This window comes from Electrophorus electricus, chromosome 19 (genome assembly GCF_041902795.1).
Source record: "Electrophorus electricus isolate QZ-2024a chromosome 19, ASM4190279v1, whole genome shotgun sequence".
Classification (NCBI taxonomy): Eukaryota; Metazoa; Chordata; class Actinopteri; order Gymnotiformes; family Gymnotidae; genus Electrophorus; species Electrophorus electricus.
Genome location: NC_137515.1, coordinates 12409225 through 12426317, shown reverse-complemented (window position 1 = coordinate 12426317; position 17093 = coordinate 12409225). Strand labels below are relative to the sequence as shown.

At 37.9% G+C, this 17093-nt stretch overlaps 1 protein-coding gene across 2 annotated transcripts; it reads right to left on the bottom strand.

The window, feature by feature from the left end:
* Positions 1–4275: 4275 nt before the first annotated feature.
* Positions 4276–15947, bottom strand: st8sia4 (ST8 alpha-N-acetyl-neuraminide alpha-2,8-sialyltransferase 4). 2 transcript variants are annotated; one of them, XM_027009057.3, is made up of 5 exons: positions 15533–15947; positions 13262–13393; positions 11734–11991; positions 10616–10909; positions 4276–6643 (listed from the first exon to the last, which is right to left on the bottom strand). In XM_027009057.3, the coding sequence occupies exons 1-5, from the start codon at positions 15643–15645 to the stop codon at positions 6361–6363; spliced, it is 1080 nt and encodes a 359-aa protein (XP_026864858.1). In that variant the 5' UTR covers positions 15646–15947; the 3' UTR covers positions 4276–6360. The 2 variants fall into 2 exon arrangements, with proteins under 2 accessions (XP_026864858.1, XP_081558873.1); XM_081702747.1 differs by lacking the exon at positions 15533–15947 and adding an exon at positions 15265–15401.
* Between the last annotated feature and the right edge of the window lie 1146 nt (positions 15948–17093).

Sequence of the window (17093 nt, the reverse complement as noted above, 5' to 3'; positions counted from 1 at the left end):
GCTATATGGGCTTCTGTGATAGCCCGTTGTCCGCATCTGTCCCTGCGGCAATAACGCGAGTATTACCACTGCCACATTAAACAGGGTCAAATAAATGTTCCTCGCAAGTGGAAATCACATCGCTGTCATCCTGATCGTGGCCAGAATGAGAATGGTGATTTTAATAGGGAGTAGTAGTTCGAGTAACAGACACAAGGTGTTATTGATGGTGACACGACTAATGCGCTCTGTAGTCATACGGAGACCAAGTATACAAACTGCACAAGGTCCCCGAGTGGAATATAGGACACCCACTATGTAGCTCTAATAAAGAGAAATAACAATAGCCCAAGTAATAGCTTCATTGTCACATGGAGAGGAGGACTGCCAAAGGCAGGGAAAACAGATAAACAGATGATACCATTTGTGGAACCTCGGCTAAGTGCTCCCAATTTTGTCCCAAAACAGAAAAGGTGAACGAAACAGTAAAAAAAACAAAACAAACAAACAAAAAAAAAACACGTGACGGAATGTTCGGACACCTCGCGAGTGCAAGCCGGAAGATATGGAAGAAAAACATTTATGAATCATTTTTAAAGTAGCTTTGATTTGTATTTAGCCTATATAAAACCGCCAGAAAATATTGCAATTCAACGGACATCGTGCATTGTTTAAAGGTTTAATCACCGATTTATTTAAGATACATTACATCATCACTGATCAGGAGTAACAAAAAAATTAAGATTATGTTAGCAAAGTAATGTCAATTCAACACGGGTCAAAGGTTTCGGTTTTTCAACTTCATGATGATACATAGCTATGGCTGACCCCCTAATACGCCAACAGAACTCTAACGATGCTAACCCACAGCTAGATGGCCAGCGAAACTCTTTAACGAGTAAGGTTAACTAAAACTAACCATACACTCGAAGACTTTGAAAAGACCCTGAAAAGACTTTTAAATACTAAAGACAGCATCTCACATCTAAAGACAATGTAGTCACAGACCATGATTTTGTAGAGGCTGGGAATCTTGCAAGGTTACTATTTACTAATTACTAGATTCCTTTTGAGATTATTTCTCATCATGCTCCTGTTGGGAATTTAGAAAATGTTGAACAATAGAGCAAAAACAGAAGCAGCTTTTGGTAATAGCTCCCCTTGCGTGCATAGGGGTTTGTTCTAAAAACAGTCAAAAAACAAAAACCACGGATTTCGAGGCCTCCCTGTGGTCACCTCCATGTTTCATTTATCAGTCAGAGATGTTCCTGTAGGCTACCTGCTTTGCTGCAGGAGAGACATGTAGCCTGCTGGTTGTTGACAGTGCCACATCACTATTTGCCAGTCTAAAAAGTCATGATAATATTAAACATGGTTGATCGTATCGGAAAGTCAAGATGAGAAAAACACTTAATCCAGCTTTCCTAGATCGTTGGCACCCTAAGTCAGGGTTGCAGTACTGAGACTCGAAGAGGAAACGTTTAGGAGGCACTGGTGGTCAGCTTTCTGGTTACAGTTCCCATGCAAATTGAAGCTTAGCCTACTTTCTGTCAGGTGTTTAATTGCCTGAAGGAAGATCTACAGACATTAACTATTACTACTACTACTACTAACAACAACAACAACAACAACAACAACAACAACAACAATAATATTATAATAATAACAATAAACTAATGAATAATAAACTAAAGCAAGAATTTAAACTAGTTCATAAGTAGACACATAGGCCTACATAAAAAATGTTATGTTAGAACAAAACACCTTGAGCGTATGATTGTCCTGCAGGAGGCAGTTCTGCAATAATTTAAATCCTATCTTAGTTAATATTGGCCTTTATTTTTTTTTTACCAGGGATTCTTTCAGGGACTTTTGCACCCTTTAGAGATGCTCTTCATATAGGCTTCTGTTGAATAATAACATTTGAAAGTATATCTCCTTCCATTGTAACACCCAACTCTTACTCGCTGGCACCAAGAAAAGCATTCACATCACCCCAGGTGTATCATCACTGCACTGCTTTCTGTCCATTGCTGGACAGTTGTTTTATTTAGTTTTAAAGATCTTAATGAGAAAGTCTCATCCTTTATTGCTGATTTACTCCACCCTTACTCAGCCCCTATCAGAGGTTGGTAGAGTAGCCAAAAAGTACTAAAACTTGAAAATAATAATTACTTAAGCAGAAGTAAAACTAGTGATTTAAAGTATTGCATAAGTAAAAGTGAGAATGTAACTGTTTTTAAAAAAACGATCGAATAATGAGTTACTTCATCAGATTTCATTTAACAACATGGGACAACAAAACATTTACTTTTTTTGTCCGACAAAGTAAAATATGTGGACATTGTAGTTCTTTTTATGTTGAATTCAAATCTGTTTTAAGAATGTTTTACTCTGGCATGGTTTGTAAGTGAATTTATATATATATATATATATATATATATATATAAATATATAAAACCTATTCATAAATGACTGCTATTACACTTAAAATATGTACAGTCTTCTAAAGGTATATAATTTTCCTCAATATTTGGCCTCAGGAACATCCATTTTCAGCAACAGAGGGGCTCCACTTTCCTACTATGCAAGCATAATCAGTTACAGATAGCTAACGTGCTAGCTAAGTAGGCAGTTAAAAGCACTCTTGTCCCTTGCAAGTAGCAAGTCATGTCCTTGCTACTTGCATATGTACACGTACTGGCATACATTTCAAGTCAAGATAAAATGCATACTTGTATACATCAGCATTTTAAAATTAGGTATGTAAAGTTGGTGGTTAGTATATATGTGTCATGTTTCTGTATGTTGCACATTGTTGTCATACAGCTTCTATTAACTAAACATCTGACTTTGTAGAGCACTTTGGTCAGCAACCATTGTTTTAAATGTGCTTTGTAAATACATTTTTATTTAACCTAATAGGCTACTTCTGCTTTGATCTGAATTACGTAGCAACCTACACAGAAGTTGTGAAGACGCTATGGCACTCTGTCACGCCTTCAGTCGCAAACCCATATAATTCCCCAGAATCCAGTTGTTCGTTCCAGATCCTCTGAATATTAACCTCACCTGCGTCTTATTTATTCCTACATTTGTGTGTGTATATATTCCCTTCCTTTCCAGAGTGTTGTTGCAAAGTCTCATTTTGCCTGCTAAATGTTTCTTAACCGTGTTATTCTGTTTATGTTGTTCACTACCAATTTATGCCTGTTTCTACAGATTATGTCTTTTTGCCTTCTCTCCCATTGGGTTGTTTGCCTGGATTATTGTCTGCATTGTTATTGACCCTCACCTGTTTACCAACTGAGTTTGCACTACCCTTTTTTAAATTAGTTCTGCTTAGATCACTGGCTTCTCATTTTCCAAGTTTTTATATTAAGCAGACATCATAAACAGTATCAAACTGTCATAAACAAATGTGGGACAAAGCCAATAATAAATTTAATATGACAATTGCTACTTACCCACTCCATATCCAAACAAAAACAAACAAAATTAAAATTTGGCATTTAACTTAGGTTTAATGGTATCATAACTGTGGCTTAATATGTAGTTTAGTTGTTTAGTCACAATACATCTTTTTCAGGTATTATTAGATGCTGTTTTTGCTTGGAAATATGCTTCTTGAAATAGCTTGTATGAAATAGTGTAATAACCACATGACTTAAAACACTGTGTAGAAGCCATAGAGTAACAAACACAGTTCTTCTTCTCTCTATTGCTCCACAAGACAGAACACATCAGTCACACCTTTTGTTTGACTGCATTATGCTAAAACCTGAGTTGATTTATCTGATAGATTGTTACGTTTCAGCAGGAACAGGCAAGAGCCAGAATGCAAATGCAGGAGGTGGTTTAATAAGCGAGGGTAACAAAATACGGAGGGTAAAATAAACAGGCAAGAATAACACGCAACCGGAAACGCGAGGGCGACAATAATGGCGCCCGTAATCTAGATACAACAGACCAACCTCGCTTACTAAAATAATCTACAACCTAGGGCATAAAACACAGGGCTTAAATAATCAAAACAATCAGGCACTAAATAGACACAGGTGAACATGGGAACAGAGAAAACAAAAACAAGGAGTGGAATAGGGGAACAGACGGGGGCGGAGAAAACGAAACCCATGAACGGAACAAGGAAGTAAAGCAAAACAGACATGACATAATTTCTTCCTAACTAAAGAAACAGTGACACCAGGAGGGTGGCCATTCGTGACATAGATATACACCTTAGGAACCAAAATAGAACCAACAAACAGAAAATAGTCAAACATATGCAAAACGAGAGAGGTGAACAATGGTGCATTTTATTTTGTTTGTCTAAAACGCCTACAAACATAGAAATTTTGTTATGAAAAAAGTGAACTCTGTTTTAAAGCTGCAATTTTAACAAAACAATGTCTATCAAATTCTCTAAAAACACACCAAAGCCCATCACATTCAACATCGTGGTCAATCAGATTCAAGGTACAAAAATTACAATCTAAATTACAGACAAGGTGACAATTAAAAAACAAAATAAAACAACAAAAAAGGAATTTAAATAAAACAACAGCAGTTTCGCATAACAATAAATAGTATGACAAGTGGCTGATTTCTTTCTTAAAGTATATTTTTGTTTAAGAATATTGGCCATGTTATATAAAATGTACAGATACAGCAACAACTAGAAAAAAGACGAGAAAATAAGCCCATAATTATGACTAAATTCAGTGTATGACATAAAAGATAACATTCAATCATTGTCAATGGACAAGTACCTGCTGGGTACAAATGAAAACGTCTTTACATCTGTACATATGTACAATATTACTGCAAATAATCATTCAGATCTCCAAGGGAGAAATTTGAGGAGCACCAAAGGCTTGGATAAACAGAGCATGTACTAAGCATAATGAGCACTGCCAAGAGCAACATACCTCTGGTAGAGGGACGGGGGCACAAAACATATATTGAAGAATTTTCAAGGTTTGTAAGCACACTACACAAGTGCATGTCTGCACTTTTCTTTGTTGTGAGACCCATGACAATTCACTGAAAATGATTACCAAATTGCTGCACCTGAGAAAAAGCAGTTCTGCATATCCAGGCCTTAAAATAAAAGAAGAAAAGAATGGATTTGGCATAATGACTACACTAAGAAGTATTATCCCAATATCCACAGGTACAATAAATAAGAAGTACATTCCAGAAAAAACAATTTCAATTTTATCTTTCTATAAAAAGATTTACACCAGTGGTTTTAACTGACATACTTTCAGATACACAGTACTTTACATTATGTAGGTGTCACGATCAGTCCCTCCCAGGTTCCGTGTTCCATGTTTTCCCTATCTTGTGTTTTTAGTTCCATGCCATAGTTTCATTTTCCCCGCCCCTCATTTGATTTTCCACACCTGTCCCTCATTAATTTCATGTATTTAATCCATGTCTTGAGGCCTGTGTTTTTTGCTGTTCATTTGAATTTTTGAATGTTTTTAGTTCATTGAATGGTTGTATGTTTATTTCAAATGGTTGTGTTGGTTTGTACTCTGTGTTTCCTAGCCCTGAGTTTTCCCTAGACTTAGTTATAGCCTGCTTCCCCGTTTTCCTTCGTGTGTGTTTATTTTGTTTACTCATGTATGCCTGTGCTCTCCATGTCGGCTCTATGACCCTGGACTGCTTTGACGACTGATTTTGGATTTGCACCTATTAAATCTCACTCTTCTTCACACGTGTTCACCTCCTTACCGCTCAACGTTACAGTAGGCTTACAAATAGTAACCAAATATCCACATTAGTGTGACATTTTGAATTTTTAACAAAGGAAATGTAGAATGCAAGCACTGTATAATCTAGACCGATAGAAAAATAATTTGCACAAAGGCCTCTAAATCCTAAAAAGTACAGCACTGAAAAACAACACAATCTCTTATGGAAACGTTAGCTAAAACAATTAGATCTTTGGGATCAAGAAGACATTTGCTTGAAGTTCCTCAATTTCAGTTGAGGAACAGTTGGTCACTACGTAACCATGTTGTACTTAGTTTAGAAAAAAAGAATAAGGTATCCCTCATTAGCAATTCTATTGCAAGGTATCTGAAACCAATATGTTTTTATGCCTGTGACTCAAGAGGTCTTTTAAAGATCAACAATGGGAATTTCATTTCATTACATTTCTTTCATTAAATGTAACATAATGCAACACTTTAAATAATTCGGACACGCATCAAACAATCTGCAGACTGCACGTTTAAAATGACTGACTGAAGGCACTCTCAGACCCCAAAGCTTCACATGATTCAGACATTCAGACCATTTCAAGTGTCACCTCTGTCACACAACTTATTCAGCTGTCTTTTTGATTTAAATTGGCACAGAGTGGTGTATCCGTCAACCTTGGGGACATTTAGACGTTGTCAGCTTGAGGGCCCCTTTGCTGTGTAACATTTTTAATGTCTTGAACTCAAGTGGCATCCGGTGAGGGCCAGCATTGGAAAAGTACCGGTACTTGATAGTGTCATAGTAATGGTACTTCACAAGATTTCCTTTAGCATCTTTTGGGAATGGCCAAAATCCATAAAGGTGGATCTCATCACAGAAGCGCGTGGCCATGGTGTACATCAACAATCCAGTGCTGGGACGCTTGATATTCACCTTATTCGTGAGCCAGTACCTTAGAAAAAACAAAAGCAAAAACCCAATTTAAAATATGTTTCATGACTCAGGTTATTTAATTTCTGCATGGGTTTATGTAAAACACTTCAGCTTTGGTCTGATCCAAGAATATTGTGTTTTAGCAGTGCCTTAACGTATATAATTCTGTTTAATCAACTAAGCACATAATTAGCCTATCTAAAATGCACCAGCTGAGAAACTGCCATTCTCTAACATATTCATAAAGGTCTAATGTATCTAGATAATGCAAGATGTCATTTCGGAGGCTCTGTAATTGAACGACAAATTAGTCCATAATTTGCCTGTCTTAATGATTTAACGGTCTAATGGCTTTATGCCAGGGGCAATGTCTTTTGCTGTGCATATAAATTTCTGTGAAAATGCAGGTATGCACCTTGCATGTTAATAAATTTTGACTTATTGAGCTATTAATTATGAGTTATTAATTTTCACTGAATTAACCAAAAGATAGTTTAGGGAGACAAGGTCACACATAAATACACCACAATTAACCACAAGATTATATGAAAGGTTATGCGAAAAGGATTTTATCTGCTTATTCTTATGTTAAAAAAATCAATATATACATACTTTCAAGAAATATATACATTTTCCAGTCCAACAATCCACTCATTTTTGAAGATATAAATATCAGTTACCAAGTTACTTAGACATCCAGGTATCCACTGAACTGTAACAGCAAATTTTCTCAACCAAAACATTATATCACTGCTAAAACATCCATTAGACTAAAACATCACTCACTTCTGTTTACCATGCTGTGCCTTAGCAAACTTAGAACCACCTGTGAGAATAAATTCATAGCTAATTGTGTCCAAATCGTTGCTCATGATTCAGCAATTTGGAGCTTCAGATTCTGTGTCTTGTGGTTTATTTCATTGTGTGGCCTAATGCAGGATAGCTTTAATGCCTCCTTTATGAGTTCTATATAGCCTAGCGATGAGTGGTGGTCTCCAGGGTTAGTCGCCTGCAAGTGGTTTCACCCTTCAGAGGCCTATATTTAGCACTAAAGCAGGCCAGTTGGAAGGTGTCATTGAAATGAAAAGGCTTGGCTGCCATGGAAACTCACAAGAAAGACTGATGTGTCCACAAAATTATGTGGCCAAAACAGCACCTTTTGAAGACAGTATCCAAACAGAGGCTGACCAGTACTGGATGGGAAATTGACTGGGGAGGTACTATTTTTCTATATACACCCGTGAAACCCTTATGAGAGTGTATGCTTAAAAAAATCAATAGTTGTAAAGATCCCAGCACAGACACCTATGAGCCTCGTTCTAGGCCAACTATATGCACATAAATGATTTAACAGATTTAAATATATTCTTCCCATAAGTCTTATAAGTGCTGAACTCAAAGATGGCGGTTACGAGCACCTTTTCAGGAGAAGTACTTCTCCTTACATTCTTCAAATGAAAATATAATTTAATTCGGCCATGCGGTGTGAAGATAAAGAGCTTCCAGGCTGCATCCGCTCTGGAGTTCAGCGTGTTAACAGAGATGACCCTGCGTGTAATCGCTGGGCTGCCTTCATGCCTGCTGAGCACTGCCTCGCAAAGACCTGCCGCGGGTGGCTGCCTCCAGGCTAGCTTTGATTTCGGGAGATGATAATCAAAAAGCAGGAGCTTGGGGCTCCCCGCTAGCTAAGGCTGCCGCAGCTAGACTTCCAATGCCAGGTTATGTCGATCAGTGCTCCCTTCTGGTTGGCTTCAAACAATTTTTTGTTTGGAACGTTCTGTATTTTTTAATGCTGATTTGATCGAGAATTAAAGTATTCAGTGACTAAATGAGAAACCAGTGCTTCACATGGAAAGGAGGATGTACACAACAGGTAAACATTTCTGCCTTCTTCGGTGAGGGTAATTACCATAGTGTGCACTTAATCTATGCCAAAGGATAAGCTGTCATGTTTCTACTGCACTGGAAATGTACTGTCAGTCTAATTTCAGATTGCAGTGAACCAAACAGATTTCACATATTGCTTTAAATTGGTGTGTGAATAAAGCTTGAGTTTGTGTTACTGACAATGCAGATGGCAACAGCAGTGCTTTAAGTGCATGTTATTTTCTTTCACTTTAAAATGTATTGATAATGTGAAACTCACAGTTATATTAAAGGAATACTCCAACACTAAACCTACAAAAAGAGCTTGGTATAGAGGTACATAATGTTAAATACTATACATCACTTAGACAAAACATTTAACCAAAAAAACAAACACTATTTTAAATTACTCTGAGTATTGAATAAAATATGTTTAACGAGATTTAGTGCTGGAGTATTTCTCAGAAAGGGACTGCACAAATCCTTTTCGCATTTACAGTAATACAACAGTTGCTAGATTGGACACTGCAAAATCATATATCCAAGCAGCATCTATTACCTAAAGTCAGATACTTTTGACAGTTAGTCTTTTGAAATGCTTAGGTTCCTGTATTTTATATACATTGTTAAATCTGCACATACCGAAGGGAAGGAATACTATTCGGTATTTTGTATTTATAGCAAAACTCAGCACACCTTCTAGTTTACTGCTCATTACCTGTTACTATTTTCTGTTTTAATATGAGCTACTGCAAATACAAATGACATTTAAGACTTCATCAGTTTTACCTCAGTTGTGATTCTGATTTACATAAATGCTAAATAAATGAATAAATTGAGCATTTACAATAGATGCTTATTAAGCCTTTATTAAATATTAAGAAAATATGCAATCTTTAGTGTGTGTAAGGTGACACCTTATGGTAACAAGCAGTGAAGGCTCACACTTGTTCTTGACCAGTGTCCAAAGTGGGCCAGCACTCACCGGTAAGCAGTACCGCTATTTCTACATTTTGCTTTTTACTGTATCGTGACTTTGCCTTGTGTACTCTTTCCCGCCCTCTCTATATCCTGTTCTGGGCAATTCATAACCCTCTATAAACTGCATTACCCACGGACTCACACTCGAATGTTCCGGTTCTCTCTACAATTCTAATACAAAACAAGTAACTATGCTAGCCAAATCAAGTAACGTTAACGCTAGACAAGTAACGTTAGTGCTAGTCAAGTAATGTTAACGCTAGAAACAAGACAAATAGCCTTAATGCTAAATAAGTAATGTTAATACTAAATATTGGCCTGGATCCAAAGGGGCACAATGAGAACATGTGAGTCAGACAATGACACCACAGAGCTTCAACCAGAACCAATGCTAAATGCAGGCTGGGAGCATCAAGTTAACGTGACCATAACTCCTAGCAGGAAACAGCCCGATGAGGTAGCATGAGCAAAAAAAAAAACCCAACTGAAGTTACCTCTACGACATTAACATAGTAAAGATGTATGGACCGATTATTGGTCAATGGATCAATGCATTTTTTTAAATTATGCATTTTTGTGTGCGCACACACACAGAACTGTACATACAAACATAATATATATTATTCCCTTATTCTTTATTATTATTATTATTATATATGATAAATATAAAAGTTTGGCAAATGTAAATATGTTCTGAACACTGATATCACTGATATCACCTAGTATCTGTTGTTCGTATTAGAAATAATTCGTTTCAGAATGTAATACTTAACTATTTTCTTATATCAGCCAATACACGCCACCATATGCATAAGGGGCGTACCAGCCCCCTTAGATAAAGCTCTCTCCTTCCTACAGGTAGCTTCTCTTCACTTAACCCCTACTGTACTCTTCATTTAAAATCACACAGACATATAGCCATATATAGCTGGAAACCCAAGCATGACTAGCACTGAGATATTAACTTGCTTCTAAGAAATGTGACATAATAGACTGAAAAAGAAAGGACAACTTCTACACTGCTGAAGAAACAGCTTTTTCACTGTTAGTAGCACTCTCATTTAAGTCCAAGTTACATCCTTTACACAAGTGATATTTGTCTTTAGTGCTTAGGGGGGCGTTCCACTACTCTGAACTGACTCACCCTCTGACAGCGTGGATCAAACGTAGTGAAGGGTAGGCCATGCGCACCGGAAGCTTCCGCTGGAGGATGAGCTCATTGACACCCTCTACGTGCTTCTCTCCACCCTTCACCATGAAAGCAGGGATCCAAAGGACGCTATCGTTCAGCACGGCCAGGCGCCGCAGGAAGCAGTCACGCGCCGTCTCATTTCGTAGGCCGCCATACATGCGCTGGATCACCGACGGGTTCATGGTGGTGAAGTCTGACTTCAAGCCTACGTCCTCGGCGAACTTGGCCAGCGGGGCCAGGTTACATCTGCATCAGAGCCGCACAGAAAGACAAACATTAATGCTAGTGTAAGGCCCTTGGGCTTCCTGCAGGGTATTAGTTATGATGTGGTGGGGATTTCTTTTCTCCTCTTCTCCTTTGAAATGAATGATGATGTAGAACGAAAAACCTTGTGGCAAAATGCCTGCTTTTGTAACTTCTGAAGAAAATGTCTTCATTTTTCAATGCAGATCCTTGTGTTATACTATAGAGTTTTTGAACATGTATAGATGCAGGCTTACTGCAGTTTAACACAGAACATATATTCTGATGGCAGGTGATAAATGGGGCCATTCTTTCAAACGCCACAGCATCTCAGCATAGAGCATGTTATTAGGTTTTTAAGGAAGCACTTAGGAAAACAGGAAAACATTTTTTTCTCATGTGGTTCTTCTGCTTCTATTCAGAACACACATTCATGTCAACAACGGCAATTAAGAGTCATTTTAAGAGTGTAGTTTTCTTATGTAAACCTCTTAAAAAGATGGAGTCACCAGCAATGAAAAACAGTGACAGCTTGAATCTGAAACTGCTAGGATTACTCTGACAAATCTCTGGCTTCATGCCACTTTCCTTCTGACTGGATGAAAGGGGATTAATTTGATTATGTTGGCTAAGATGCCATAAATTAACGACTCATCTGAGATAAGTTACAAGGATGGTAAAGTGTATCTTTAACAGCAGTCTGGGAGACAGATTAGCATGCGGGCTTGTACCATCCCGTTCTTTTCCCTCTCCCGTGTCAGTCAGAAGTGTCAGAACTCAACACCTGAAATGCTGAAAACGAAATAATAGCCCGAGGGGCGAATTACCGTATAACGAAATCATGACTGTCTATCTCTTTCCCACAGCCACTTTTGAGCAGAACGCCAGAGTTGCCCACCACGGCACAGGTCCTGAACCTCTTGTTCTTCAGAGGGGAGACCTCAGGAAGAAGGCTGTGCAGAGTGTGCGAGACGTTGAGCGTCCTGCGCCGGTCCAGGATGTAGTGGATAGTGTCGCCAGGCTTAAAGCTGCTTTTGACCACTGACACATCCCTTTCTGCATCCAAGAAGCGGAGGATGTCCTTCCTTTTAATTGGACACAGAAACATCAGTGGCAGACATGTAAGACTGGGAATTGACAGTCCGGCCCACTGGTAGCTGATTGCAAAATAATGCTGTACTTTAAATAACAATACAATGATTGTACTGAGGTTATAATACAATAATTGACTTAGAACCTTATCCATAATGTTTTCAAATGCAATTGTTTTTTATCTGATAAATGAGAGAGGCTGTTTGAGACGTTAGAAGCCAGTAATGTGGAAGTATTTGTAACACACGTCTGAGGTGTTGGTGGTGTCAACGATGCATAATATTTCCCAAATGTCACCAGACAGTTAACACAGCACTTGTTAATTACAATATGCCTGTTTCCCCCCACAATTTGGAAGAATGTTAAGGCTAATGACATCAGGTTTAGACGATTTCTACAATCTGGATAAATCTGGAAAAAAGCGGCTAGGAGCCAGCACAAGTGGTTTTACAGAGAGCTGGAAGAGGAAGGGTGATTTAGCAAGGTCCTCTCTCCATCCTAATCTTAGTCACCGATTAAAAATCAAAACTGTTCTACAAACAACCTTCCCAGTTTGAGAATCTAGAGCTTCAAGACAGCTCCTTTAAACAGGGCTAAATGTCTGTGAAGCTCAGTGGAGTTTCTCCTCTAATGTCTACAGTGGTTGTTTAGAATAAGAATGACTTGACAGCTATAGAACAAGAAAGCAGGTGATATTCCGCAGACAAACAGCAGTACAGAATACTGAGCATATGTGGCCAATGCAAAGCAGCATTAAAAAGGATAGAAAGTATTAAGTGTTTCTGAGATAATGACAGTGCTGCCTAGGCAACTTTCAGACAACTCTATGCTGTGTTTTATCAGCCCTGCTTTAACTATTCCCTCTGTGGGCAAGATAGAGCCATGCAGTCTGCACTATTCTTAACATAAAAAGATGTCCCCTGTTCAATATACACCTAGAACGTTCTTTTATTCTCTTAGTGTATGTCCAAAATGCATTTAAAAAAAGAAAAGGATGCATATGATGTATTGAATCCAATTAGTCTCGTTCACTACTCAAAAGAATGCAAGAAATAAAATAAATTATAGTCTTAATGATGACATGTTCAACAGTGTTGGTCGTGAGCAAGGGCAAGTGTTTAGTACTCAAATACCAGCAGCCTACTAAATGAGGTAACCTTGATTTTACCGGGGGAAGCCAGAATGCCATTGGCTCACAAGGCGGGTGACACAGATAGTGCTTAATGGCAGCTCTCGAGAAGCAACCAGTCTCTCCTCACTCACCGTATCATGGCGACCAGAGTGGCGTTGACCCTCCACCCTTCTTCTGTGCCCTGGAGATATATGGGCAGGCTCTTGCCCAGAGCTTTCTCTGAGCTATTGACCATCAGTCTTGAAGTACTCAGCTCACTCTCACTGTAAAAATAGCAAAAGAGTATGCTGTAATGGTGCTTCTCTCACTTATCAATATTCCCTGTCAAATATGCATGGAATTAAATCAAGTGTGAAATACTCATTAATTCACTTTATTGCAGTTTCATCTCATGGATAAAAGAAGGTAGGACATTCATGTCAATATACCATACAATTGATTGTCTCCTCTTTAGAATTTAATAGTACACAGCAGTAACCTTTCTCTGGCATTCTAGGAGACCAGAAATACAATTTTTTTAAAGACAGCAGTGATTAACATGGGACAGGAAGCCTTGGGCTTTCCATTGTCCTTATTCTCTTATATCTGTCCCAAAACATCAGAACAAATGCCATATTCGGCACATCCAGGATGTTGTTTAAGATATATTTCAATGTGTAGGAGAGAATGCAGGGTTTTGCAAAATTGTGAAAACTTAAAAATCATTAATAATTGTTGACATAAAATGAGTCATTCTTTGAAAAATATGTAACCTTTGCTTGCCGGAGACACGGATGATGACTTGTAGCTTTTGTTTGGAACTGGGTTATCATTATTGGTCCCAACATGTTGAAACATAGTTTGGCGGAGGTTTTAAGACGTTTACCAAGCCTTGTGTAAGGGGCCTCACACCTGGAGTATTCTTACAAATCAATGCAACAAATGTTGAGACCAATGTAGAACCCACATCCTGTTATAGAACAGTGAGTTTTTTGAAGTTGTTTTACATCTGTTTTCTCCTGTGATTGTTCCGAACATTCATTAGGCGTTCAGGTCTTATGCACAATAGTGTATTTTTCAAAACCTTTCACCTACATGCTAAAACTTGTTTGGGTGATATTATTTTAAAGAGTATGGGCTATGATGGATTAAGCTGAAGGTTAGGCCTTTTCTTGTTTGATGACAGTTGATACTGCATACTTTCAGTTATGCATTCTTTTACTGAAACTGCTTCAATGTGACTGCTTCATTCTCACAGGAATTTTCCCTTACAACTACAAGCAGTCTCATATGTATTTATATATAAAATAATTTACTACAGGTGACAACCAATTAATAGGTAATTGTATATATAAAAGTATATGTATAAGATTACTGACATTTTCTGAGGTGTAAATGTTTACCGGTCCTGTCTTTAGATTGTAAAAAAAAGTGCATGCATGAAAAGGAAACCACAGGTTTCAAAGGAACGTCTGAGTAATTTTATGTGCTCATACAGAGAGTACAAATCAACACAGAACACACACACACACATACTCAGAATTCTTGTCTACAGAACAAATGCAAAACATTCTCACTTTGTATTTTCAAATTGGCACAAATTTTTATCAAATCTCAGAATTTATAAAATACTTTATTAGAAAATAAATATTTTATATGGTAGTGCTGTCTTACTCGACTGATACTGTCTTTTGTGAACTCAAAATTGAACTTTAGCTCAGAACAAACTTACTTGATCACATTTCCTGAAACTTGCTTATGCCCTAGTGTCGTACATCTCAGAACTCACCATATGTATTACATTATTTTAGTATTTCAATATTTCAAACTTTGAAAACATTCACCTCATGAGTACAATTATTGTGAGCACTATAGACTGTTTTACTAATTATAATCACTGTTTTATAATCCTTGCGACGTACGTGATATAAACTACATGACAACGAATGTCCTTTGATTCCAAAATGAAACACGGGTTATAAATGTCGTAATCGCTCGGAAAAGGTGCTGACCTACTTTACTAAGAAAGTCGTCTGCCTAATTCTTGTGGCCATGGATTATATTAGCCTAAACAATGTGTTTGGAGAACAAAATGACTGCATAGTGTTTACGTGAAAGAAAGGTCGAGGAGAATGAAACACCTCATAAATCATACCGGCAAAGTCTACGACGATGAAATAACCATTTCAGTCCAAACAAAGGAAAATAAGAACTCGTCCCATCCCGATAGACACGAGTAGCAGCGAAAGTGAAGGACCATCGGAGAATTGGTTATGAGAAATAAACTTCCGAACTACAGACAGAAACGAGATTAGACATAGATCATTTTACCGGGATATCTAACTTTTACCGGCAATACTATAACACTGTAATTTGCCGATCTATCGGTTATATCAATGGCAGGAGAATGTGTCGTAGCCTACCTTGTGAGTTGGGCTTCCTGATGCTCATCACTTCTTACTATTTCTTTCGTCTTGTAGAATATCAGAAGAAGGCTGATAGTACAAATTGTCCATCGTTTCCTTGTAAGGCGCATTTCGCTGAAGGTTCCTTCCCAGATCCTTGGAACTGGTCACTTGATTAAATCCTTCAGTGACCGGGTGCCCCTCCGTCAATACAAGCTAGCCACCCTGTGTTGCACACATTACCCATTACTTACTCAGCAGCTGCACACCCTGGTCCAGACTCTGCAAACGCCGCTTTGTGATTGAAACTCAACTCAACCAATCCCCTCATAAAGATGCAAATTTATTTCCTAGTAAAACCAATGATAGTCAAGAGAGGCGTGCCCATCGCGTCTCTCTCCCTGAAGTTTCAGATCAGTAGCAGACATAGCGCGGCCAAACAAGATATAAAATCGGTAAGAAGACGATTGTAGTCACAGCTGGTTGGCATTATTTCTTTTTTGGGAAAGATCCTTAAGAAGTTCCTATTCCGTTTTAAGGCAGATAAGCACCAGAGCATATTAGTTTTAAATATTTGAAATGGATCATTCCCCTTATGAAACATAGCATAGTTTTTTTTTTCCCATGAAACATGAGTATTACCCTTCTCATTTGCTTTCTGCATTCTTAATGATTAAATTCCTAACCATTTAATTCCTGCCGTAACTGACTCGGATGACATGCTACTCACTGTTGCGCTAAGTGCTATTAGACTTCGTAGCCACTGGACACCTCCAGTCGCTCGCACGTGCACCCCAACGCCAGCATGTCGAAAAACAACCACGGAACGTGTGTGGGAAACGGACCAGACAACGTATAATTGTGTATGTGTGTGTGTGCGTGCGTGTGTGTGTGTGCTGACTAAATGCTTGTATCTAACTTAGTCTACCGGAAAAAGATCAAATAAGGAGTTCAATGAAATGACAAGTGCTATCATCCTTGTAGGAACTGATATATATATATATATATATATATATATATATATATATATATATATATATATATATATATATATATATATATATATATACATATATATATATATGTGTGTGTGTGTGTGTGTGTGTGTGTGTATACACACACACACACACACACACACACACACATATATATATATAAAATATTTTTTGCAAACTAATTAAGATGTATCTTACACTGACAAGGGTTTTCACAGCTGCCAGTTGAGTCATACTAGCCTAGGTTAAGATTAAATATTAAACTTGTCTTAATATTCAAATTCAATCCAGTTTTTCTTTGTTTTTCTCCATTCCGTCAAACAGTATTTTTCAGTTTGACAACAAACTGAATTAAAAAATCGTGTACTAGGAAAAAAAACCATGAACTAATTTGAAGCAATATTTACTCTGGTCTTGTAAGAATCTTCCTGCTCCTGTAAATGGGGCATAGCCTAAGTGTCTGTCTGCCAGGGGCTCAGCAGCAGCAGCGACTCAGATTCATCAGAAAGCAAGCAGCATGAAAATGCTTCTGTGTCCACGTGGCCGTTCAGCTGAGCTAAGAGGCTGGACAGAACGGTGGTGCT

Excerpts from the sequence above, each read along its gene's own strand:
- st8sia4 (XM_027009057.3), bottom strand. The coding sequence starts at position 15,645 with ATGCGCCTTACAAGGAAACGATGGACAATTTGTACTATCAGCCTTCTT. Across the intron at positions 13,394-15,532 it reads CAGGAAGCCCAACTCACAAG|TGAGAGTGAGCTGAGTACTT; the intron begins GTAGGCTACGAC and ends CTATTTTTACAG. Across the intron at positions 11,992-13,261 it reads ACTCTGGTCGCCATGATACG|GAAGGACATCCTCCGCTTCT; the intron begins GTGAGTGAGGAG and ends TCCAATTAAAAG.